The sequence below is a fragment of the Centrocercus urophasianus genome, unplaced genomic scaffold (assembly GCF_019232065.1).
Source record: "Centrocercus urophasianus isolate 14NV4802_14NV808 unplaced genomic scaffold, USGS_Curo_1.0 seq_30, whole genome shotgun sequence".
In the NCBI taxonomy this organism is placed as follows: Eukaryota; Metazoa; Chordata; class Aves; order Galliformes; family Phasianidae; genus Centrocercus; species Centrocercus urophasianus.
In genome coordinates this window covers 11,848,724-11,872,185 of record NW_024884867.1, presented here as the reverse complement: position 1 = coordinate 11,872,185, position 23,462 = coordinate 11,848,724, and the positions used below count along the sequence as shown (strand labels likewise).

Below are 23,462 nucleotides of genomic sequence, written 5' to 3'. Positions count from 1 at the left end.
TCGGGGCTGCGGAGGCGCGGCCTGCGCGCGGGGCGGGGCGGGGCGTTCCCGGCCCGGAGCGGAGCTGTGCGAGCGCAGCCTGGCAGCCGTACGCAGCCATGCTGGCGGCCGCGCGGGGGCTCAGGTAGGACGCGGAGCGGCGCGGGGCGGCGGGGTGAGGTTCCAGGCGCGGCCCTTCCGACTGAGCGGCGCGGGGCGGGGGTCTCGTCCCCGTTTCGGCTTCGTTCCTCCGAACGGGCCGCGGTGGAAGGGCGGCTGTGAGAACTCCTCGGCCGCGCTCCCCCAACCCCCGCCGTGATCCGTCACCGCGGCTCGGCACCGATGGCTCCCGCGGCCGCCCGGCCTCCCTCACACTGTGCCTTTTCTTCCGCAGCTCCCGGCTGCCCCGCCCGGCCCCGTGCCGCGGCAGCCACTGGGACACGGCCGTGCTGGCCGGGACGGCGTTGCTGCCCGTGAGGTGAGCGCGGCGCCCTGCTGATGCTTTGCGGACCCGTCGCCGAACGTCGCGTCTCGGTGTCTCCGGTTTGTTTTGATGTCGTTCGGCTTAAAGCAGCCTGCCAGCTAGCAGCTGCCCTCGGAGAGGCCGCTTCGCGTTCTTTGTGCACGTGTGGGCCTGCGGTGCTTTGTGCCTGCTGTGGGAACTGGGCTGCCTTTGCTTCGGTATGAGTTTGTGCGGCAGCGCAGAGTAAGTTGCTGGGTGCTCCATGGACGCGCGGAGTTCCCATCTGCACGGTAGGAAGGACAATCATAGAATCGTAGAAAGGCTGGGGTTGGAATGGACCGCAAGGATCAAGAAGCTCCAGCCCCCCTCCCGGTAACCTGTGGGCCCTCTGCGAGGGTTGGATTTTGGTCTTTGTGGAGCGTGGCACACGCTGTCTTGCCTATAGTAGTAGGTGTGGTAAGCACAACAGCAGAGAAATACTCGCTCCCTGAATTTGCTTCCAAATGTGGAAGTGTTAAAAGGATGTGTAAAACCACCCTCTCTGACCTCCTTAATGTGAGGTGACAGGAATGCTTGTAGCTAAACACGTTACCCCTCCGCTGCGTGCTGAGCGAGCAGGAGCCAATCCTGGTTCAGTCTCAGTGGGATTTCCTCAAGTCGGAAAAGAAAAAGAAATGCTGCGCTGTAGCACGGATCTCACGGTTGGGCTTCTCAGGCAGGTATGGCTCTGTACAGAAAATCTCACAGCACCTGCTGCTGTCTCACAGAAACTACTTTGATTTACTTGTGTAAAGGTAATGGCTGGAACTTCTATTAAGGACCAGGTTAAGCAATGGGAAATAACAGTTCTTAGGAACATTAAGGGATGTTAGATTGGATTCAGTGAGAGTGATATCTTCTTTTATTCATGTAATTATCTTGCTAGAGCACAACCAAAGAAAAAAAAGAAAGTGGATCCAAAGAGAGAGCAAGCACAGAAGGATCGTGTGAAAAAGAAGATTAAAAAGTTGGAAAAAGCTGCTCCAGAACTGATTCCCATTGAGGATTTTGAAACCCCACTGAAGTTTTCAGATAGCAACAGGTAAGTAAGACTGCCTGTCACCTTGAGCTTGCATTCGTGGTGCAAACACACCTCTGCTTCTTTCTCCACCACGCTGCAGTGCAGTGCCAGCCTTTGTGTGAGGTGCCGCTGACAAAATCGTGGAAAGTAAATATCATTTGTTTCTGCTAAAAAACTGAAACATAGTCATGTGAATGTGCTGTTGGAATGCCTGTGGAAAGCCTCCAAGACAGGCACAGTGTGAGAGAAATATATTCTGAGTTTTTTTAGATGTACGGTGAGTGGTGGTGGTGGTTCTTGTGTTGCTTTTTGAGGTGCGGGCACTTTCCCTGTTAGTGTCACATTTCTCCCCATCAGGGTGCGAAGCCTTCCTCCTCTCTCATTTGAGGAAACCGAAAGAAGAGTTTTACTTATGAAAAAGTGGTCTCTGTATAAGCAGCAACAAGACAAGGCAGAGAAGGAAGCAATTCGGAGCCTTGTAGAAGCTCAGCAAGAGGCACTAAAAGAACTGCGCCTGGAATCTGAGGAGCTCTACCAGGCAGCCATCAGACGGGACGAGGAGCTGTTCCCCTTTGAGAGAGATGGGCCTGATTATACCCCAGCACTTCCTGGTTATGATCCTCCTGAAGGAAAGTGCATCGATATCACCAAAGTGTACACGCAGTGATGGCGTTTGTTGTTCACCTGGCATAAGCTGCTCGGCTGACTGAAGAAGGGAGTGAGAGCTACTGGTTCCTTTGGCATGCTCAAACACAGTAGGTGCATGACTGTAAAAACAAAGAAAATTCTCTAAGTGTATTTGATTTTTTTTAAAACTGCCAAGCTATAATAAAAAAAAGTAATAAAACATCGAGCAGAGCTGTGCCTCATCTCTCCACGTGCTCCTGAGGAGTGTTTTGCTCTGCACAAACCACAGATATAAAGGCTCTTAAAATGCAAGGGAGGAACGTGGCAGTCATTACGAGACCGCACCAGCAGGGAGGCAGTAGCTGACTGATCACTGCCTTTTTTTGCTTCAGATTTCAGTGGTTTTTAATAAAACAGAGGAAAAACTGATGGAAAGTTTTTCCCTTGTCAAAGGGAAAAATAGCTTCCTTATTACCTGGTAAAGAACTGAGTAAGCCTCGGATAACGTTTGCCCTAAGCCAAAGCAGATCTCACTCCGGTCATTGAAACCTTTATTTTCACAGTAAATAGAAGGAAGGCACGCTGCTGTTCAAGAAATGCTCTCCAGCGGCAGCCGTATTTCAGCCCGCAGCGCCATCCCGGCGCCGAGGAGCTCTCACACACGGCAGGGCCGAACCAGGCAATGCTTTCCGAACGCAGTGTGCCGGCACCGTGCCGGCGGGACGCGGCCCCAGCTCCGTTCCACGTCCCCACCTGGCCGTGCGCCGAGCCGTGCCGGCTGCGGAGCTGCTGCAATGAGAGCCGAGCGACCGCAAGGAACCCGAATCAAACTCAGCGCCTGACTCCGCACCACAGCGGGTGTTTATTAGTAAGTTTTCTGACCGGAACTGTAGTGCGGGCGGGCAGCGGCGCGGGGCGGAGCTGCGGCAGTGACGGCAGAGCCCCGCGGGCAGCGCCGCTACTTGGCCGCGCCGTGCTGCAGCGGGCGGTGCCAGTCGGGCGGCGGGCTGCTCCGCAGCGTCCACACCGCGCCGTGCTTCTTCCGCTCCAGGACGCGCGCTCGTTCGCTCTCGCACAGCGCCTCCTGAAACACACGCGGTCGCTGTGCCGACCCCGGCGGCGCAGGCAGCCCAGCCCAGCCCCTCCCTTCCCGCCCCATCTCCTCTCCTCCCCGCCCCCAGACCCGGCGATACCCGCGCGGCGGTGGCGCGCTCGTTCTCCCAGGCGCGGCAGGCGGCGTAGTCGTCTCGCCAGCGGTCGCAGGCGGGCAGCTCTCCGTGCGCGTAGTAGTGGTGGAAGGCGTGCCGCAGCCCTCGACAGTGCTTCCACTCCCACCAGTAGTCCTCGCACGGCCGCGGAGGCTGCGGACAGAGCGGGCGCTGAGGGGAAAGGAGCCGCGAGGCCGAGGGGAGCCGCCCGCACCCGCCGCCCCCCGCTCACCCGCCAGCTCTCAGCGCCGGCCATGCCGTCCCCGCTGCGCGTCCCTCTCGGAGCTCAGCCGCCAATCGCCGCCGCGCTTACAGGAGCGTCCCGCGCGCCCGGCCAATGGCACGGGGCGGCACAAAGCGGCCGTCGCCGCGCCCTTCGGATAATGGCCGCCCCGGGCTGCGTGCTAAGCACGTGACCCCGCCGCGGCCCCGCCCCCTCAGCATGCCCGTCGCCCCTCTCCACTCTTTTTCCCCCCCACAAAGCAGCACTCCGGTACAGCACGAAGGTTATTTAGGAACCTTTACTCCAGGTTTTAAGCCACGACTGAGGAAGGAGCACAGCTTTGTTTATTACTGAGATCCCACCTCCCGTGCCTGAGGGGAGGCGGCTGTCTCCCCCCAGACTGCTACAAGAGGTTCTCTAGTTATTATGAAGCATGTTACTAGTTATGAAGAGCATTAGAAACTGAGTTCCTTGGGCTTCATCACATCCCAGCACCTGGAGCTAGGATCACCACAGCACAAAGCTCACCTGCACGGTGCCTACAGGGAGGGGAAAGTACCAAGCACAGAGCAACAGCAGAGCGCCGACACCAGGAGAGAAGAGGGCAGGCTGTTTGCTAAGAGCTGCTTTTGCTTCTCAGACTTCTCCAGCACATACTTACCCCCTTTGCAATGCATAGGAAAAAATCCCTAGAACTCAAAGAATTTGTAGAACTTAATTTTCAAGTGAAAATCAACACCGCCTGACAGCACAGTGTTCTTGTATTGCAACTGCAATAACTAACATCCAATATGCTGCAATTCTTATTTTATTTTCCTCCCGGCAGCAGGAGGTCTCACACCTCAGGGCTTCCTTCCCTTCTTGCGCAGGGACTGGCCCTCCCCTGAGAAGGCGATGAACCGGCTTCCAGCTTCATCCTGGATGCAGAGAAAAAAGGGCATCACCTCTCTGCTCACTGCTTGAACGATCAAAGCTGAGCAATTATTATAAAAAATACTCCATCAGAGCGGCAAAAGACCGCCCATCTTTCACATCCTTAATCTACATAATTACTGCTTTCTTTCCAAAAATAAAACACTAGCGTTTCCACGACGCACAATCCGCATAAAGTGTTCACTAGCTTATTCAACTTACATCAGTGCAATCTCATATTAGCAAGCAAGGACAGAGGCCGACTTAATCTAAAGCAAACTCACTCATACATCTTCGTAACATAAGTGTTCTGGGAGAAATTGAGTATGGAGAGAGGAAACAAACACGGAAAACAGTTTGAACCTTCTAGTTCTGTGCACAAATGGAAGCTCACAACTTTACTGACCTCTTCCACTTTCTTAACCAGCGGACGCGAGTTTCTAATGAACGTGATTCTGCCAATCTTGAAATCATAGTTGGGTATTCCTCTGGAAAAGAGGCATAAATACATTAAAGAAGAAACACTGCTCTCTATCAGTTCACTTGCTGACAACTGACAGAACACATACCTCCGAATGTCTCCTGGTTTAATTGGTGACGGGCTGGGCTCAACACCTTTCTTCTTGCCATCCAACCTGTTTCCAGAGCCAGAGAATGCCTGTGTATACAAACGTGAGCTTGAATTTAATAGTACCTTGTATTTGAGAGCACAGGGATATTACATTCTGCTAGAAACAAACAAATAAAAAAGCGCCACCAAAAAGTCTTCTGTAATCTTTAGTTTGATTCAGAATGGGTTTTTTTGCACATGTAGTAAGCTGATAAACCCTGGTTGTAGAGGTATGTTTCAGCTGTTTTTAGACTGGCACATTAAGGACAAGTCATACTGTCACTGGTTGTATACACCACAAAACACCTGCAGACAGCTGCTGGTTAATGACAGCCACACCCCAACCCTCTCTCACCCTTTCACAACATTCAGAAAAGAGCAGAAAGAGAGGACTTACCCGGAATCCTACGTCGCTCACATAACCACTGTGGTCTGCTTCAACATCCTGGCAGACAAAAAATGAGTTACTTCACAGTGTTCATGTTGTAATAAGCAAAATAAATGTAAACTGCTCCATAAACTTCTGACCAAACAAAGCCTTAGAAAAATCCATTTCCAAAAGCTAACAGCTATTAAAGAACCACTCCTAAGTAACTCAAGCAAAAGCAACAGGTCAGTAAGTTTTAGACTTAAATTGTTTTGGGAAAAAGAAATATATATATATAGGTACACACTGCTCCCTCACAACGGAGGCAGATTACTAGGGAACGCATTTTGCAAAACAGAAGCTTAACTTACTGTGGTCTCTTCATGTTGAGCACTTCTTTCTGGTTCTTTGTACCCCAAAGGAGCATCAAAATCCACCTATTGACAGAGGGAAAAGAAGCACAACAAGCATTTCTCTTTTAATCGTAAGCTTTATACTACTATTCCTCAGAACTCCAGAAACCACTGTTCCAACCTTAATCTAGAAATCACAAGGAAAAGCTGAGGCTTTAATATTAAATATATTTATATACACACATATATTTAACAAATAAAATTCAGAACAAAAAGACCAAGCCTCCCCAGGGATGAATCTTAGCATGTAATTGAAACAGATCAGTAAAACAGAACTCAGTGCCGTTGGAGATTAAATCAAGACAAGGTTGTTAAATAAGACTCTTCAGATTACAAGACATGTTGAATCTAAATATAACGTTCCAGGCACCAAAGTGACTTGATGGCACATCAGTGCAGCACACAAGCAGAGGTGTGGTTACAGAGGTCCAAGGTGCTCTTCAATGAGTCCCCTTCCCTATCCCGTCTGATGCTACCTCTCCTGGTGCCCAGTGCCACCAGCTCATGAGATGCCCTCTCCTTTTGCAGAGGCACAGTAAGACCAGACTTCCCACAGTAGCTGTAACTTACGTTCATATCACATTCTATGATGGACACTGCTTTATCTGGCTTGGTCTCCATTACCCGAAGCTCATAGATCTGAAACAGTTTTGAATATTTTAAGATTGCACATCTTACAATGGATGCATTTTATCCTACGTGTAAGAAAACCATAGCTAACTCCTTCCCTTCTGGAACCTTCAAACAAACTGAAATGCTCTGTAGGCAAAGGACTGTATAATTCAGAGTCTATAGAACACACAACAACAAAGTCTTTTATTGAAGATGCTACATATATGCACTAGAGAACCTACCTAGACTCTATCGTGCTGCACTCTTACAGTACCTTCATCTGCACTTCTGAAATTAACTTCTGTATTCAGAATAATTTTTTCCTCATGATTTGTAAGAACATCAACAGTACTCTTACCCCAACTCGTGGGTAAAAAGATGACTGAACTGACCTCTTTCTTTCTCCAACAGCAAACTGACTGCAAAATCTACCATCTGTGATTATTTGCCAATATTGTACAGCTCTATGCTGATTATTTAGCCATCAAGAATTGTGCTTAGTCTACAATCCCAAATAATCAATGTGTGTGCTGCCAAAAGCTTCACCTACTAACTCACATCTAAAATATACATACATATCTACCACAAGATATGTAGTCAAAGATGTAGTCAAAGTATTTATGCGGCCTCAATACTGAGCTATGGAGTACTTTACATGGAACTGAATTTGTTTCACCAGACTGATGGTACATAAATGAAACCTACGTTGGATGGTGCTGCATAATGTACCTTTTCATTGTAGTTGATGGCAATAACATCTCCAGTAGTTAGACAGGCAAAGTTTCTCAATGCATTTTCTAATCTTTGGAGTATGTTAAGATTTATCTTTCCAGTGAAACATCAAAGCTTTACAGTTACTATGCTATGAAACTGATCTTTGTTCTCTCAAACATGTTTTAAAAGTCGTCAGTAATGAAGACTGCCTTCTAATGAACATTAAAGTATACAAATCCTTCTGTAGATGTTCTTCTGTAGGACACTTTTAAACTCTGGGGACTTTCAGCCAAGGCTCATGCTTATTTATACCTCAGGATACACTTTGTGTCAACATTCTGCAACGTAAGCTCTTTTTTCTTGTTTGTTTTTCAGAAATGGCAGCAGTGCTACCTACTACCAGAAAAGCATGAGCTGTGCCCAAAAAGATAGCTCTGCATCATTACAACTTGGGAGTAAACTTTTCTTCCCTGCTCCATCAATGAAAGGATACACAGCTTTGGGATTGGTGATGTCGAGAAAATCTGGACTCTGTGGCTGAAATTTTGAGTAAGTGGCAACTTGAAGATTAACACTCTCCACTTGTACCAGGCCTCCCTCTTCCAGCAGCAAGTTCTGCATCATCTGTGAGAACGAAAACAAAGATACAAACCACTATGTTAACACAGCCAACGTTTTTATTTCTCTTCAGTTTGCCACAGCTGCCATCTTCCCTGAAATGCACCAGATTGCTGCGTTTTAATTTCAGGAAGAAAACAGGTGCATCCTAAGTAACATCCTGCTTTGTTTTGGTTAAACTCGTACTGAGAGAAACCTGAGCTGTGACTGAAAGCTGCTTTAGGATCACGACTAGCAAGGACAGGCAATTTCACGAAACACTGTATCTCTTTAATCTCCCTTGCAGCTCCTTAATCCTGCTCTTCAGGTTCTGACAGCTCAGCGTAAGACAACTCACCCAGTGTGGTAGGTAACATATGCCCTCGTCAGCCACAAATTCGAGCACTCCACAGTGCGTCATTCGGTCTGAATTTTTATTGGTCAGCTTAAACAGCATTGGATAAGTAATATTAAGTCGGCCTGGAGAGAGAGAAGAAATAAAAATACAGCACAGTTCTGAAGCTTTCACAGATTGAATATTTGCAAAAGCTTGAGCCATGGTATAGGAGAGGATTTCCCTCACAGCATTATTTCAGCTTTTCAAAACTACAAATCAGGAGAGAATGGAGATACATGAGTACTGTACTGCCATTGCACTTTGAGCTTAAATGCCTCAGTTTACATCCAGATCTGGGATTAGCAGTCACATCACCCTGAGCTCAGAGATAAGCGGGCACTGGGTATTATTTTAGTACAGGAATTTATTATTGTTACACCCTTCTGCTATTATCAGATAGCTCCTACCTAATCATCACCTCTTGCCTATTCTAAAGATAAATCCTGACATAATAATTTCTTTGAGAATAAGTGAATTTTTTCAGAGGGTGAAAAAATGGCCTGAATTAAGTAGACCAATAAAAGCCTCAGCTCTTTCAACGTTCATTTTTACATTTTCTTTTTGAAGACAGAATTTCTTCAGACAACAGCACCCAGAAGCAACAGGCAGAGATAAGAAATCGTTGGCTGACCATTCTAACAGAGTTACCAGCAGTCCATAAATGCCGGCTCACATCTCGAGCAGCCCACCCCTCAGCTGTGTGTTTGTACGCAGCCCCAGGCAGCCCGCTGCCAGCCCGGCTTCTCACCTGCACAACACCTCAAAGCTACTCCTAACGAACTTATCTCACGTTCTTTATTTGATCAGGACTAAACAGACATCCAAACTGCCGTGCTATTTGGTAACGTATGTGCTCACATATTTCTGCTCTTTTCCTTTCATAAAGCTGTTAGTCCAGAGCCACACATTCACTTACTGAGTTGATCCAAAGCAGACGGTGGCATAATTACTGCAGATATGAAAAAGAAAGCAAGATCAGGAAAATTATGACCGTACAAACAAAACGTAACGCAATTTTATCATCACCACGCTTACATTTGTTCTGAAAACTCGCACAGATTCATTTCTGAGCAAGAAATCACTCGGGATCACTCACGGGTCGCCGTGCCCGAACGCGGCGGCTCACGGCCCGGCCCGGCTCGCGCTCCCCGCCCTCGTCCCGCAGCACGGACGGCTCTTTTCCCAGCAGCTCCGCGCACCCCGGCCGTGACCGCGGCCCAGCGCCCGGCCCGCCCAACCTGGACGGGCTACGAGTCAAAGAAAACAGGTACATACTCTTCCCGCCTTTCTCCACATCTGACCTGTCATTAGGCCCGGCCAGCATGGACACCGAGAAGCAGCGGTACTGCGTGGAGAAGCGGTTCTGGAAGACGCGGGGGATGGGATGGTCGAACATATTGAAGGAGAACTGCGGGAGAAAACAGCAGCGTCAGCGGCGCCGCGGCCCCGAGCTCCGCCACCCCTGCGGCGCTCCCCCCGCCGCCCCCCGGGCCTCACCATGGCGGCGGCGCGGTGCGGGGCGCAGTGCGGGGCGCGGTGCGAAGCGCGGCGTCGCAGCTGTCGCCGCCGCCGCCGCTGCTGCCGGTGGTGTTGCCGCTGAGGGTGGGCGCGGCCGCTACGCCGCAGGACGCCGCTCCACCGCCCCCGGCACCGCCCCTCGGCCGCCATCTTGGGTGAGGGCAGAAGCTCGGAGGTGACGCAGGCCGTTGGGGCCGTTGCGGTGGCGGTTTTATAACGGCTCAGCCTGTTCGTCGCCACCGAGCGCCCAGACGGCCCGCTTCCCGCTCGTTCTCTGCGCGTTTTCGCGGCTAAGCAAGCCGCCCCCAACAAAGATGACGGTAACGGCAACGGAGCCTGGCACGGTGCTTCCGGCCGAGCCGGGCCCGCTGCGATTGGCCCGCCTCGCTGTCGCGTCTCTCTTTTGCCAATGTCATCGGCGAACACCCGGATGACGTCTCGCCCAATCCGCGCCGCGAAGTGACGACCGCTGCTTTTCCATCGGCCAATGGGAAGTGGCGCTGATTTGGCGCCCACTTTGAGCGGAGGCGACCCGCTGCCGCCGCCGTTCCCTCAGCTCTTTCTTCGCCGCCGCCATGTTCGTCACCGACTGCCGCCGGGAGTTCTACGATGTGATCGTTAGCCAGGTACGGGCGGCGCGGCACCGGGGTCTCAGGCGGCGGGCGGAGCAACCTGCCCCTGTGCTACTGTCCGGGGCCGCCTCACGGAATGCCCGGCTCGGTCGGCGGTGGGGCTGAGGCGGCTGCCCCACTCGCCCTGAGGCCGCGCTCGGGAGGAGACGGGCGGACCGCGTTGAGGGCGTGGGGCCGCCGGGAGCGCTGTGCTGCAGCGTGCGCTTCGGGCGGGCTGCGCTCAGTGCAGCGCCTGTCTGCCGCTTTTTTGCTGGCCTTTTGTCTAACAGGCATCTCGACATTCGTTTTGGGTTTTTGTTGTTTTGTTTTTATTTTGTTTTGTTTTTTTTTTTACCTTTTTAAAGTATCTTTTTAAGCACCGTAACGCTGCACGCCCGGACGCGGCGTTAACCCCACACCCCGCAGCGAGCGCTGCCGCCCGCTCTCCTCGAAGCGCGGTTTTGCTCCACGGCCCAAAGCGGAAGGCTTTCCTTGGCCGCTCCGCCGCGTTCTGCCTGCGGAACAGTCACAGACTGCGCGATGGAAAGCGTTTGTCCCAGCTGCTCCGGCTTTGAGAGGGAAGCCTCACACAAAACGAAGCGGAAGATGAGCTGACCCGGACGTAGGCTGCGTTCCTCGGCCAGTTTTGCCCCAGACGTTCTTTGTCGAAGGCCGTTCCGGATGTTGAGAACTGCAGCCGTTCGAGGCGCGCCGCCGGGCTGCGAGCAGGGGCTGCACGGCTGCGACCGCACGGAGCTACGGGCGCTTTTGGCTGTGATTTCACCACGTGAAGTGGTGCTGCTCGTTATTCACTGGGATCCAAATCGTTTCTTTTGTTGCAGTGCCTCTTTAGATCCTGTCCTGTTCCGTGCTCTTAGTGATCTCTGCCTAAATTTCTCCCTTTCTCATCCCACAGTCACACACTTCATATGCCAACTCTCTGAATTTGTCCCTTTCGTTAACATATTAATGTTACTCTGTTATTTTTGCAGCGAGTTCTTCTTCTTGTGGCCTCAGATGTTGATGCATTATGTGCCTGTAAAATACTCCAAGTAAGTGTTTGTTCATTACCACTGCAAGTTTAACACCAGAAAAAGTCATTGGGATTCTTAGAGTGGGTTTGAGCTCAGAAAAGGATAAAAGTTTAAACTGATTTTGCGAAATGTTTTCTTCGTGTATCGCATCATGGACGCTCAGTAAGCCATACTCCCAGATTCGATGTCGAGTTGTCAGCTTGGATGTCTTCAAGACAAAGATTTGTATGAGATAGAGTTATAGCACAATGCAGTAATGTAGAGGAGGTTGTTTCCTACCATAGCTGACAGCTGTTTGCTTCATTTCAGGCTTTGTTTCAATGTGATCACGTGCAATATACGCTAGTCCCTGTGTCTGGATGGCAAGAACTTGAAACTGCCTTTCTTGAGCATAAAGATCAGGTAAAAAGAAAAGTTGCAGCTCTTTGTATATAGATATATATTTCTGTCCTTTCCCCAACTTAAAATGTCAGCTCTTAATGTAATTATATTATTTCTTACCTCAACACAGTGGTTAAGTTTTAATATACTGCTTCCAAATGTGCCAAGGTCTTTTTTATTTTTATTTTTTTTTAATATCAGCTCGTGTCTGATTGATTCAACTTCAGCTTGCACACATTTTGGGATGTGAAAGGTGGTGGTATTGGGTGTCCAATGTCCTGATTAAGTATGGTCTGCTGTCTTGCACAGTTCTTCCTTCTTTGGGTCATCTAATGCCGGGAAGTAAATGCTGGTTTGGCAGTGCTGAGTGCTTAGGGGGTTTTGTGTAGGTGTCTGCAGTCTTTCGTGTTTCCCATTAATAAAAATTTAAAATGTTTGTTTTGGTTTTGTTTGCAGTTCAAGTATTTTGTTTTCATTAATTGTGGTGCCAATGTTGACCTGCTGGAGATCTTGCAGCCTGAAGAAGACACTTATTTTTTTGTGTGTGATAGCCACAGACCTATCAATATAGTGAATGTTTACAATGAGACACAGGTAAGCTGAGCGTTTCTTACAGCTTGTACTATAACAAAGTGTTTCTGTTCTGTGGGGTGGGGGGTGCCTCAGTGCTTTTCTGTGTTTTGCAGAACTGCTAGCAGTCAGGAAATGAGCATTACTGATGCAGACATCCATTGGTGCTGTTAGATCAGAAAAATACTGTTTTGAGTTATAAAAACTTACACTGCTGGTGCTGTGATAGCTGTCAGTAGCAAGCACCTATATCTGTTTCTGCACCTCACACTGGTACAGATCAGAAGATGAGCATCCCACTATGTGTAACAGCCACCAACAGTTCTTCCATGCAATGCTCTAACTGTGATTTTATTGTTGAAGAAGAATGCAGTTTGTGTTGGATAAATCAGCACAATCTTTGTAAAAACACAAGTTTTAAAAACACTGCTTTTTAATACCAGGAATGGATAACAGCCAAAATGAGGTTTTTGCTTCACTGTTGAAGTTTCTGAAGCTTTCTCACTTGTTGTTTGAAGTGGTGCCTTGCTGAAAAGTATCTATTTATTCTTGCTAGATTAAGCTGTTAGTTAAGCAAGATGATGATCTTGATGTTCCTGCTTATGATGATATCTTCAGAGATGAAGAGGATGAAGAAGAGGACTCAGAGAATGAAAGTGATGGCTCGGAACCTTCAGATAAGCGCAGACGTTTTGAAGAGGTTAATTTCTCATGCTTCATTTTCTAAAAAGAAAAGTAAAGCAGTTATTCTAAGTCCTTAGAGCAGATAACTGATGGCAACAACATATAAAAATTGGTATAAAATTAAGTAAATTGAGAAAAATAATTAGTATGACTGGAGTTTCACTTGCACGGATTGTTTATCTGGTCTGCACTGAAATATTTTCTGCTTATCAAAATGTGTTAAAGCTGTTACGTATGTGACTGTCCCCGTGTAATTGCTTAACCGAGGAGATTTCCCTCTGGTTATGCGCTCTGGGCTTTTGAGTTCAGCAAAACAACCAATTTAGATATAAACTATTTTTTTATGTATTTTGAAATAATTGTTTGAGAAGACAGAAGCTCGCAAACAATTTAGAAGTAAATTTTGTCTGCCTTTGGGGCAGTAATCTAACACAAATATATTGTGACGTAGGCATGAACTAGTCAATTTGGCATGTTTTATTTGTAGCACGTGACCTGTTTCTATCAAGCAAGGAGGCAAAGGCACAAGGCTAGCAACACTGATGCTACTGGATGGAAAAGCATTCTCAAACTTCATATAGACGGTTGTTCTGTTGGCTGGTTCTATTAACATTATACATTATTCACTTCCTACTAATCCAGGAGTATTTACTCAGGAAAATGAAAGACAAATTGTAACCAGCGTGTGCAAAAGCTACTTTTGAATCTGTGAAGTATTGCACGTAGATCTTTTTGATCTGAGTTTTGAAGATGATGATGCTTCTTAGAGAGCATAAATATACACCGAGTTCCTCTGTTTCCAAGCTTGATTGCTGCTCTTTATTTTTCATCATGTTATAAAATGGTGAGATGCAGTGTTGGTAGTATTGAAAGTCCTTTTATCTGTGTAGATTAGCTAAATCAGCGCTAGCATAGGAAGATGGCGTGACTTCCAGTATCTTCTAGGAAAAAGTTTAGTGATAATTCTTTTTCCCATGAAATGTCATAAATAATTCCTCTTTTAATGAATATTCAGTCACTTAACTAACTGGATAGATGCTAATTTATTGGAGTAAGTTTTTCTAGCATTTTAATGTCCAAATTAATTTGCAGGAGGTAATAGAGAGAACAATGAAAAGGCGGCAAAGGCGAGAATGGGAGGCGCGCAGGTGAGCTCCAGCCTGCTGTGTGCAGTGCAGCCGGCGGCGTCTTTGCACGTGTTGGTGCTGCAGGGCTTGTGTGCAATAAGCTGTAGTTATCACTTGTACAGAAAACAGAGAGATGTATTTATACATGCAAAAAACTAAAATGTTGGTGTGGATGATAATTGGAAGTAATTGTTTGTAAATAAGAGCAGAAGGTGCAGAGCTTCACTGTTAAGCAGCACTATTGGCTTTCTATCTTAGGATGAAAATTGAACCTCTTTCTTTGTAATCTCTGTATTTTTAAATGAAATGATCAGGAAAAAAAGAAACAGAGTTTGAGGAATCAAGAATCTAATAGATTTTCCAAATCTATATTTTTCTTACTTTTAAGATGGAATGAAGCTATTTCACAGCTCAGGTTTATATTTTGAATTGGACAAGTCTGGTTTTCCATGTAGTCAGACTTATTTTTTCCTCTTTTAGACGTGAAATTCTTTTTGATTATGAGCAATATGAGTATCATGGGACCTCAGTAAGTATCAGCTCGTTCTTCACAAAATTACAAGGGGCCAGTGTAATTCTGATGTTGGATATTACTCAATCACCTTCGTATAATTTGTAAATGACTGATAATACTTTACATAACTGTCTGTATTATATATGGTACGCCGAGTAGCGGGTAAGCAAGTAGTGTGACTCAGTAGTTTAGAGTTTTGTGGCTGTGCACACTGTTTTTCCTGTTAATGAATTAGAGGTGTCCCAGAAACATCCTGCTAGCTGGGAAGGCGATGCCAGCTGCATGGTAGTGTGTAATGCAGTGTTAACAGTGGGAGAAAAAAGCTGGAACAGAACTGCAACTACTGACATTCTTGTTGCTTGAATCTTTAATGTCAGTATAGAAAAACTAACAGTGGATTTTATTTTTATTGTGGTAGAAGTGCCTCTGTGCACAGGAATACTTTTGTGAAAAGACTTAAAGATACGGGGAGCTTGTTTGCCTTTCTAAGTTTTGAATGTGTCAGAATATTTCAGATGTTACAAATGGAATGCAGACGTGAAGGGCTTCGTAAAACACTTCTCTGTTTACTTGATGTTTTAAAGTAAGATGCTGGTGTGTTGTCACACTCAAGTGTGACTTGTAGGATGTTAATTGGCAAATTTAAGTTTGCTGTTTGCATAATAAAGTGAGAGCTCTGTGTTCATTTACCCTCTGTTTTTGCTTTCCTTTCTTGTAGTCCGCGATGGTGATGTTTGATCTGGCGTGGATAATGTCTAAAGATTTGAATGACATGCTGTGGTATGCTTCTGTTACCACTTGTTGTAACGGCTGGAAAATAATTGTGCAGTAAAAGGAGGCAAGGTTTTCCCAAACTGTGATTTCAGCCTGAGATCCCAGCTCGTTTCCTAAGAGAGCACCTGTCTGAACTGGGAGGACCAGCTGCATGAACGGATTGGAAATAACAGCATATAACCTTGTTACTGACGTCTGTGCACAGCTGATGAATCGTGCTTCTGACTTGTTCTCTTACATACTTAAATTGTTAAATATAATACACCTTGCAGGATTTTTTTTTAACTCTTTGTTTGTTTTCCCAATTTCAGGTGGGCTATTGTTGGCCTAACAGATCAGTGGGTCCAGGATAAAATTACCCAGTAAGAAAGCTCTTTTCCTTTTATTTATTTATGTATTTATTTATTTATTTATTTATTCGTCAACTAATATAAGCAATTAATGTAAGATCATGAAATGTGGGGATTTAATGCTGCACTATTATGAAAAATGGCATTAAATATCTTCATGATTAAAAGTAATCAAGCGCCTTATAAAAACAGGAATAAACTTCAGAGAAACTCTTTTCTGCTACTTAGAATTTGCAAACTTGTTTGGTTTTTATCACATCATAAAAAATAATTTCTAATGAAGAAATGGTGCTCAGTAGTTGCTTGTATCAATGTGACTGATGCCGTTTTTTCAAAGGGGACAAATCTGTACGTTCTGTAGACTCCTGCTTCCTTTCCTATTTTCCTTGACAAGTTCCAATTCTTTTCCTTTCTCAACCCATTTCTTCCCTACGAGATGCCATCAGGATTCCAGTAGTACACATGCAAACTTTACACCTGATATTGTGTATTTACTAAAACACTGATCTCTGTAGCAAGATAATCAGGATTTGATTCATTGCTGTGTCTCTCTGAGTGGGTTTTATTTTGGCCTTAATTGCCTGGGTGTGCAGCTGAGTATTGGGAGACCATTACTTAGCAAATGGTTTTTCTGAGATGTGCCTGAGGTTTTCTGTGCTGCTTTCTGGTGAACGTGTGATGTTCAGGGAGCATTTTGTGTTCTATTCAAATAAGGGTACAAAGGAAGACAGCCAAGCCACCTATTTCTTTGTCTTTTTTTTTAAGAATGAAGTATGTGACTGACATTGGGATCCTGCAGCGCCACGTGTCTCGCCATAACCACCGCAATGAGGACGAGGAAAATTCCCTCTCCATTGATTGCATGCGAATAGCATTTGAATACGAGTATCCTTGCCTCAAATCTGATCAAATCAAACTCTGCCTACTTGATGCACCCCAGCTGAGTTGATATCAAGGGAAAAAAATCCCTAGCTGCTTTCCAGCTGAGAACAGAATTGGAGAAAAAAGAAAATGTGAACGGCCTGTTGAACACGTGTCTCTCTCAGTATCTCGCACAGCTTCACCGCAGCTCAACTCTACAGATTTAGTTAGATGTCAGAGTTTCTTGTCTTGAGGTGTTACGTGTGCCTACATCTTTTCACAGAGTTTGGACATACAGTAAATAAGGGCGACTAAAGGCACCAGCTAATTAGAGTTCTCTAACTAACTTCAAAGAGTGTATATGCTTATAGTTATTTTCTGTAATTCCTGTCCAGTCTGCGCCTGGCACTTTATCAGCACTGGTCTCTGTATGAAAGTCTCTGTAATACTTCATACACCTCTGCTAACCTTAAGCTCTGGTCAGTACAAGGACAGAAGCGGCTGCAGGAGTTTTTGGCTGACATGGGGTGAGTTTTAAAAATTTGGCTCTCAGTTAAGGGATCGTTTTTTCACTGGATCGTATAAAATTATTCAGTCCGAGTCAGGTTGTTTAAGCTCACAGGTACTCAGTATGTTGTTTCTTAAATGTGATTGTAGGGCTCTGAGTTGGCTGTGCCTTAGTGTATGCAGAGCAGTTCAGCTGTGTGCCTTTTCTGAGCAGTCGGTCTAAAGTGACTCGTGCACTTAGCCTGCTCTTCAGTGACTGGAGGAAAACAAGCTCAGTCAGACTTTGCTTGCTAAACTACCAGATCTTAATGCCTTATGAAAGCAAGGTAGAATATTTGTTTCTTTTGGCTTTTTATCTGTTGTGATTTTTCCTTCCGTTTTCAGTTTGCCTTTGAAGCAAGTGAAACAGAAGTTTAATTCCATGGACATGTCTTTGAAAGAAAACCTTCGGGAAATGATTGAAGAATCTGCAAATAAGTTTGGGTAAATTGTTTTAAATGCAAGTGATTTGTCTGAAAATCTTTTTCAATTAAATTCAGATGTTTTTATATGAAGTGGATGGAATGTCTCCTTAAAAAAAAAAAAAAGATAAGGAATTTGTATTGATAAATTAATATTAGATGCTTTGCAAATGTTAGAGTGAAATTAATCTTCATGTTCTTAACATTAACGCACAAAGGAGATGATGTTATTAATGTTGACCAGATGAAAACATTGACTATTTTTATCTCATTTTACAGAATGAGGGATTTAAGAGTTCAGACCTTCAGCATTCACTTCGGCTTTAAGAACAAGTTCTTGGCAAGTGATATAGTTTATGCCACAGCTTCTCTTATGGAGAGCATAGAGAAAGAGGGGCCTGAAACGACTAATTTCATTAAAGCTTTGGACAGTCTCTCCAGGTACAAAAATTCTCATTGTTCTTTTACAATTTTATTTAGGGAATGTGGGTTGAATATCTAAAGGATGCATCGATGCTTCATAAGAGAAAAGAAATATTGACGAATATATCCACAGGGATTTAGAAATGTCCCACTTATGCATGGAAAAGCTTTACGTTTTTACATAAAGGCATTTCTTCTGTCTTTTGCAGAGGTAACCTGGACAAACTGCACCAAGGGCTGGACCTAGCCAAAAAGCAGTTACGTGCCATTCAGCAGACAGTAGCCAGCTGCATTTGCACCAACCTTGTTATTTCCCAAGGGCCTTTTCTTTATTGCTCTCTCATGGAGGTCAGAATTCTTTTTTTTCATGTTTCAGTGTCGTATTTTGTCTTTCTCTGATTTGAATAACGCTGTTTTCCTAACTGTTGGCTCAATAATAATGATGCCAACAGAAAGTCAGAAAGACTGTCTATACCGTACTGTCCTCTCATGGGTCTGTATTGACATCTGCTCTGTAAATCACAAAGGAAGAATCAGTTTTCTCAAAGGAGGGAGCTTGGTCACCAAGCAGAGGAGGAGATGTCGAATTCCTTTACCATAATGGTTCTTAGTGCACTTTGACCGATGCAGAGCTTTTAGCTGTGTCAGTAGATATCAAAATTTAAATCAATGAATGGAACAATTATTTTGTGTTGAGATTGAAATAATTCTTGTTTTCCTAGGGTACGCCAGATGTGAAACTGTTTTCTAAACCAGTATCTCTGTGCCTGCTTAGTAAATACTTGCTCAAATCCTTTGTTTGCTCTGTAAGTAAATCAGCTCTAATGTTACTTTTGGCCTCGTAGTAGTTACTGTTCTGCTGGGTACTTACAGTTAACTACTAAAATGTTTTCATATTACCTCAAAAGTTTTTCTGCTGATTGTTTGGATAATTTTAGCACCTTTATGAATTCTGTTCCTGGGAAACTTCCTAACACAAAGAACCTTTCTGATTTCCAGACAAAAAACAAGCGCTGCAAATTACTGCCACTGATAATGGCTGCACCGATGGATGTTGAACAGGGAACTGTGATCATGGTGGGGATTCCTCCAGAAACAGAAAGCTCTGACAAAAAGAAGTAAGAACGTTGTTTGAAAGTTCTTACTGAAGGTATCCATGCGCTTTTCCTGTCTCTGAAACAACCACATCCCTCCTGTACCTAACACTGTGTATTGACTTGACCTGCATCCTTCTTAAAAGATACTTTTGCTTATGGTATACATGAGGCTCTTAAGAGGACAGACATGCTCCCCAGCTTCCTTGTACTCCTTTCCTCCATCTTAACTATTTATGTATTTGTCTTAAAAGAGAGCCATGTCTCTTAGTGGATGGTACCTTCTAATACATGACTTTGTATTTCATCTTGCAGCTTTTTTGGAAGAGCATTTGAGAAAGCTGCTGACAGTACCAATTCCAGGACTTTACACAACCATTTTGACATGTCCAGTGAGTAATGCCATCTTTCATTTCACATAATTCATTCACCTTTGTTCCTTTAGGGGTCAGTGTTCACACAGACTCCATCAAGCATAGTGAGCGTAGACCATTTATTCATTTCTGTGTCTTCAATGCAAACATGGAGTGTGTGTACGTGATAAGGCTACTCCTGAGTCTGGTGTAAAAACAAACTGCATCTTACTTTGCTGATCTTTTTTCTTCTCTGTTTAAGTCTCGTCTGGTACAGAAGTTAAGCTATGTAGCAGGGGCATTTTGGGACAGTCTAAAGATTGCACAGAGTAACCATTTTCATATATACACTTCTTTTACAATCTACAAGGATAGCTGAGAATCTTTGTATTTAGCAGCCAAGCCAAGCATTGATGCTAGAAGGTGATTCCATATTGACTCTGAAAACCAGGATGTTCGTGCAGTGAGGTTTTCCCAGCTTTGTGTGCGCTTCCAAAGGAGGCGCTTTGTAACCCCGCGCGCTTTGATTCTGTTTGTGTGTCGAACACAAAACAAACTGCTGGGGTTCAAACTTAGTGGCTGCATCCTGCAGTGAGTGCCTGGAAATGTGAGTTTGCTGGAACAAACAATGCAGGTTGCATTTTGCCCAAACAAATAGTTTCTCTTTTTCTTTCTTAAGGCTGGTTAGGAATATAAATAAGTATATTGGAAATCAATGTTCCTTGTATGACACCTGGCATACCTTTCAGTTATTTGCATCATGTAACAAAGTGTTTTGTATTTTAGTAATTGAATTGAAAACAGAAGACAGGAGCAAATTTCTGGATGCACTCGTATCTCTCTTGTCTTAATGGTAAGACAGTGCAAAAAGGATTAATTCAGAAATGTACTGCAGTTCAAGTTAGTAACCAAATGACATTCACATATTATCTGTAGCATGTTCCAACAAAATGCAGCAATTTCCAGTGAAAATAAATATTGAAGGTAAGGGTTTCTTACAAAGATGATTGTTTTTCTTTTGGAGAAGAGGCAGACGATGCATGAAAAGATTTTATTTTTTTTTTTCTTTTTGAGACATTTAAATTTCATAATTTCTGAGCTTTTCATTATTCTAGCCGTTTGTGGCTTTTCAATTTCATTTGTAGAAGGAGCAACTGTTTATGTTGTGAAAGGAAATGGAGGTAGTATTACTACAGTAATAACAGTGATTGGCAGTCTATTACTGACTTCTTTCCTTTCAGTTACAATAGCTTGCTTGAGCTCAGGGCAGAATCTTGGTCACAGGAGAGCCATTCTTGGCTTTGAAGTTAAAGTGGTTTGGTGATTGTTTGGGACTTGTTTTTTTTTCTTTGCTTGCTTTTGTTTCCTATGTTCGAGTTATAGCTTATGGGGTGTAGTTTTTATCTGGACTTAAGATTTTATTTGTAGTTGTGACTTTTTGCTTTGCGCTTGTTCAAAGTCTGTCTTAAAGCAATTTTAGGACAAATTTTACTGTACTTGATGAGACTAGAATTTGCTGCAACTGTTTCCAAATACTTGATGTTTTTTAGTTATGAACTGTTTTCGTTGGTTTGTGCTGATTCCACAGGGAATCTTAGGCTTCTTAGACATTAACCTCTAAACTGTTTTGAGACGCTTGCTCAGAACAGCCCGTAAGACTGTCTAAAGCTATCTGAAGTACCTCCTGATTGCTTCACATCTAGACAGAGGTTTGATCTTCAGTATTCACATGTGAACTGATCCCACAGTTGTCTTTATGCTGCATGTACAAAAGCAAGGGAGTAAGATGAAGCCTTTGACAAGAGTGTGTGAATGTACGTTCACAGGCCTAACCAAATGGATGTTGACCTACTGGTGGATATGAACACTAATTTCTTTCTGTTCACTCAGCAGTGAGAAGCAGTGAGTCAATAACTGCAGTTGTTTGTTAGATAGCGTTGCCATCCATGGCTTCTGCGATTCCTACACCTATTTGTTTCTTTATGCTTTGACTACAGATTGTTTCAGATTGTCTTCTGCCCTGTTACGCAGTGGTGCTTTTTGGTTCCTTGTGCTGGAAGCTGAGGATCAGATGCTCTGAAGTTGTTTCAGATGTTCCAGACTTCATAGTGCTGCAATTACGTCATCTTGCTTCCAATAGAAGCCTGGACTTTTGGTTTTGTGCTTGAGAGGCTAAAGGATTTCAAACCTGAGCATGCAGGTTATTGGATGCTGCTTCTTTGTAAGGACTCAAGACTTGTAAAGGCAAAATGCCTCAAACAGGAGAATTTGCACATGGCATTTCTGTTTGTCAAACCTGCTTTTATTAGTAGATGTGCTCCTTTGGTGTTGAGCTGTGGGCTAACAACAAAAATAGGTTTTAAATAAATTCCATACTTAAATGCTCTTTTAAAACTACCTTGAGTGTTTTAAAATCATTTTTAAAATAGCTTCTTGAAAACTTGTAATGAAAATCTTCTTAGGTGCTGTCGGGTTGAAGCCTTGCACTTTGGTTGAAAGCTGTTTTATGAGGCAGGTTTTAAGATTTTAGGTGTTTAAAATCCATGTACTGAGAAACTGCCAGTCACCAGGTACAACCCGTGGCATTTCAGTGCCAGCAAAGCGCCCTTAGTGCCAGCCTGTCCTGAGCCATGCGTGGTGGTGCTGCACTGTCGCTTGCCGACTGGCTTTGGCAGTAATTTTCCTGGGAAGAATCTACAGCAGTAGGAGAACCGCGTGTGGGCTGCAGTGCTACAGCTGGCAGCCTCGATCTCAGCTCCGTAACAGAGGTCCCATTTCACTTCAGTTGCTGTGCTTTGGGTGGGTATGTATATGCTTGGAATTCTTTTTCTCCCTGCGATGTTTGCTTGAATTCTGTACGACCTCAATATTTTCAATGTATTATAATGGATATGTAAAGAGTATGTATCGTTACATTGTATTTGGTACAGATTTTTATTACAAGTTAATTTAACACCGACTGTGATGTTAAACCGACTAGATGTAGCCAGTGGAAAACGAATTAAACGATGTATTTTTATCCAAACAGCAATAGTTCTTTAATGCTGTCTTTTATCTGAACAATCAAATCTTTGTGCCAGCTTGTGATAATGGAAAGGTGTGCTTTGTAAGGTGTGTGCTGTGTGCCTGATCCGTGGCACAGTTCTGTGACTGATGGCTGTCTTAGCAAATTATTACCACTGGTTTCTTATTTGAGGTTTTGTTATTGCTGATAGTTTGTTTTCTCTACCATCATTACAAGTTCTGTGTGAATCCCTTCCTCTTACCTTACCGATTCTCATTTGCTGATGTATTCCCCTATCTCTCTCTTGGAGCTTTGTGTATTCTGGTTCATTCCCCTGTCGGGGCATGTTTGTTTCCTACTGCTAGCATTTTTCCTGCCATCTGATAATTAGGTATTATCAGAATGAGTGAAGAAAGAAGGGTGTGTGTGTGTGTGTGTGAGAGTAGGCAGCTGTTATGCACTGAGAAATGCACAAGTTTTCAGGCAGAGTGGCCCTTTAGTATGAACACATTGTGTTGTGCTGGGAGGATGAGAAGTGGGAGCTGGTTATAATGCTGAGATGTGTGGTTAAACTGCAGGTTCTTTCACCTCCAACCAGTGTGGTTGTACATGCTTGAAGTTGTGGATGTATTAAATGGGGCAGAAGCTTCTCTTGTGCCTCCTTTATTTGTTGGGTTATTTCCTGCTTTTGGTTTTTAGGGTTCTAGCTTTCCCAAGGTTGTTTTAGAATTGATCAGCTGTTGAACTGATCCAGAGACTCAAATGCGGCCAAAAATTGGTCAGGAACACTGAATGCTATGTAAAAAGAAAATAGTTACATCTGTGTGGAAATCAGAATATGTCAGTAGATAAAAAGCCTGCATGTCAGCTTTAGAATACGTGAAGTAGTGTCAGACACTTCTTTCATAGCTCGTTCTGTGGTGTAGGATTTGTAAATGAGTGTGTTCATACTGCTTAGAGAATCGCTGTGCAGGAAGAGAAAACCTTCTGAAGCCCCTGCACCCACAGAAAAGC

At 44.6% G+C, this 23,462-nt stretch overlaps 4 protein-coding genes across 7 annotated transcripts; 2 read left to right on the top strand and 2 right to left on the bottom strand.

Moving 5' to 3' along the window:
- The first annotated feature begins 540 nt into the window (after positions 1 to 540).
- Positions 541 to 2,357, top strand: MRPL40 (mitochondrial ribosomal protein L40). The gene is made up of 3 exons (XM_042828878.1): positions 541 to 685; positions 1,368 to 1,523; positions 1,860 to 2,357. The coding sequence occupies exons 1-3, from the start codon at positions 663 to 665 to the stop codon at positions 2,167 to 2,169; spliced, it is 489 nt and encodes a 162-aa protein (XP_042684812.1). The 5' UTR covers positions 541 to 662; the 3' UTR covers positions 2,170 to 2,357.
- On the bottom strand, positions 1,333 to 3,651 carry CUNH22orf39 (chromosome unknown C22orf39 homolog). Its single transcript, XM_042828879.1, has 3 exons — positions 3,570 to 3,651; positions 3,323 to 3,490; positions 1,333 to 3,213 (listed from the first exon to the last, which is right to left on the bottom strand). The coding sequence occupies exons 1-3, from the start codon at positions 3,591 to 3,593 to the stop codon at positions 3,088 to 3,090; spliced, it is 318 nt and encodes a 105-aa protein (XP_042684813.1). The 5' UTR covers positions 3,594 to 3,651; the 3' UTR covers positions 1,333 to 3,087.
- Positions 3,652 to 3,840: 189 nt separating this feature from the next.
- UFD1 (ubiquitin recognition factor in ER associated degradation 1) lies at positions 3,841 to 9,720 on the bottom strand. Of its 2 annotated transcripts, XM_042829237.1 has the most exons (12): positions 9,680 to 9,720; positions 9,458 to 9,590; positions 9,099 to 9,131; positions 8,144 to 8,265; positions 7,682 to 7,812; positions 7,204 to 7,276; positions 6,433 to 6,501; positions 5,821 to 5,886; positions 5,480 to 5,527; positions 5,042 to 5,130; positions 4,879 to 4,960; positions 3,841 to 4,477 (listed from the first exon to the last, which is right to left on the bottom strand). In XM_042829237.1, exons 1-12 carry the CDS (start codon positions 9,680 to 9,682, stop codon positions 4,403 to 4,405), a joined length of 924 nt encoding a protein of 307 aa, XP_042685171.1. In that variant the 5' UTR covers positions 9,683 to 9,720; the 3' UTR covers positions 3,841 to 4,402. The 2 variants fall into 2 exon arrangements, with proteins under 2 accessions (XP_042685171.1, XP_042685172.1); XM_042829238.1 differs by lacking the exon at positions 9,680 to 9,720 and having other exon boundaries at positions 9,484 to 9,560.
- Positions 9,721 to 9,863: 143 nt separating this feature from the next.
- Positions 9,864 to 22,449, top strand: CDC45 (cell division cycle 45). 3 transcript variants are annotated; one of them, XM_042829227.1, is made up of 19 exons: positions 9,864 to 10,326; positions 11,304 to 11,363; positions 11,655 to 11,747; positions 12,183 to 12,320; positions 12,853 to 12,996; positions 14,073 to 14,128; positions 14,588 to 14,636; positions 15,340 to 15,401; positions 15,707 to 15,757; positions 16,511 to 16,630; positions 17,002 to 17,133; positions 17,498 to 17,596; positions 17,854 to 18,015; positions 18,207 to 18,345; positions 18,720 to 18,803; positions 18,997 to 19,115; positions 19,407 to 19,483; positions 20,231 to 20,297; positions 21,476 to 22,449. In XM_042829227.1, the coding sequence occupies exons 1-18, from the start codon at positions 10,276 to 10,278 to the stop codon at positions 20,293 to 20,295; spliced, it is 1,701 nt and encodes a 566-aa protein (XP_042685161.1). In that variant the 5' UTR covers positions 9,864 to 10,275; the 3' UTR covers positions 20,296 to 20,297; positions 21,476 to 22,449. The 3 variants fall into 3 exon arrangements, with proteins under 3 accessions (XP_042685161.1, XP_042685160.1, XP_042685162.1); XM_042829226.1 differs by having other exon boundaries at positions 21,442 to 22,449; XM_042829228.1 differs by lacking the exons at positions 20,231 to 20,297; positions 21,476 to 22,449 and having other exon boundaries at positions 18,997 to 19,147; positions 19,407 to 19,482.
- Positions 22,450 to 23,462: the final 1,013 nt, after the last annotated feature.

Excerpts from the sequence above, each read along its gene's own strand:
- MRPL40 (XM_042828878.1), top strand. The coding sequence starts at position 663 with ATGAGTTTGTGCGGCAGCGCAGA. Across the intron at positions 686-1,367 it reads AGTTTGTGCGGCAGCGCAGA|AGCACAACCAAAGAAAAAAA; the intron begins GTAAGTTGCTGG and ends TTATCTTGCTAG. Across the intron at positions 1,524-1,859 it reads AAGTTTTCAGATAGCAACAG|GGTGCGAAGCCTTCCTCCTC; the intron begins GTAAGTAAGACT and ends TCTCCCCATCAG.
- CUNH22orf39 (XM_042828879.1), bottom strand. The coding sequence starts at position 3,593 with ATGGCCGGCGCTGAGAGCTGGCGG. Across the intron at positions 3,491-3,569 it reads CCGGCGCTGAGAGCTGGCGG|CCTCCGCGGCCGTGCGAGGA; the intron begins GTGAGCGGGGGG and ends CTCTGTCCGCAG. Across the intron at positions 3,214-3,322 it reads AGCGCGCCACCGCCGCGCGG|GAGGCGCTGTGCGAGAGCGA; the intron begins GTATCGCCGGGT and ends CGTGTGTTTCAG.
- UFD1 (XM_042829237.1), bottom strand. Across the intron at positions 8,266-9,098 it reads GTCTGCTTTGGATCAACTCA|GCCGACTTAATATTACTTAT; the intron begins GTAAGTGAATGT and ends CTCTCTCTCCAG. Across the intron at positions 5,887-6,432 it reads TCATAGAATGTGATATGAAC|GTGGATTTTGATGCTCCTTT; the intron begins GTAAGTTACAGC and ends CTCTGTCAATAG.
- CDC45 (XM_042829227.1), top strand. The coding sequence starts at position 10,276 with ATGTTCGTCACCGACTGCCGCCGGGAGTTCTACGATGTGATCGTTAGC. Across the intron at positions 17,597-17,853 it reads GAATCTGCAAATAAGTTTGG|AATGAGGGATTTAAGAGTTC; the intron begins GTAAATTGTTTT and ends CTCATTTTACAG. Across the intron at positions 19,484-20,230 it reads CAACCATTTTGACATGTCCA|TAATTGAATTGAAAACAGAA; the intron begins GTGAGTAATGCC and ends TTTGTATTTTAG.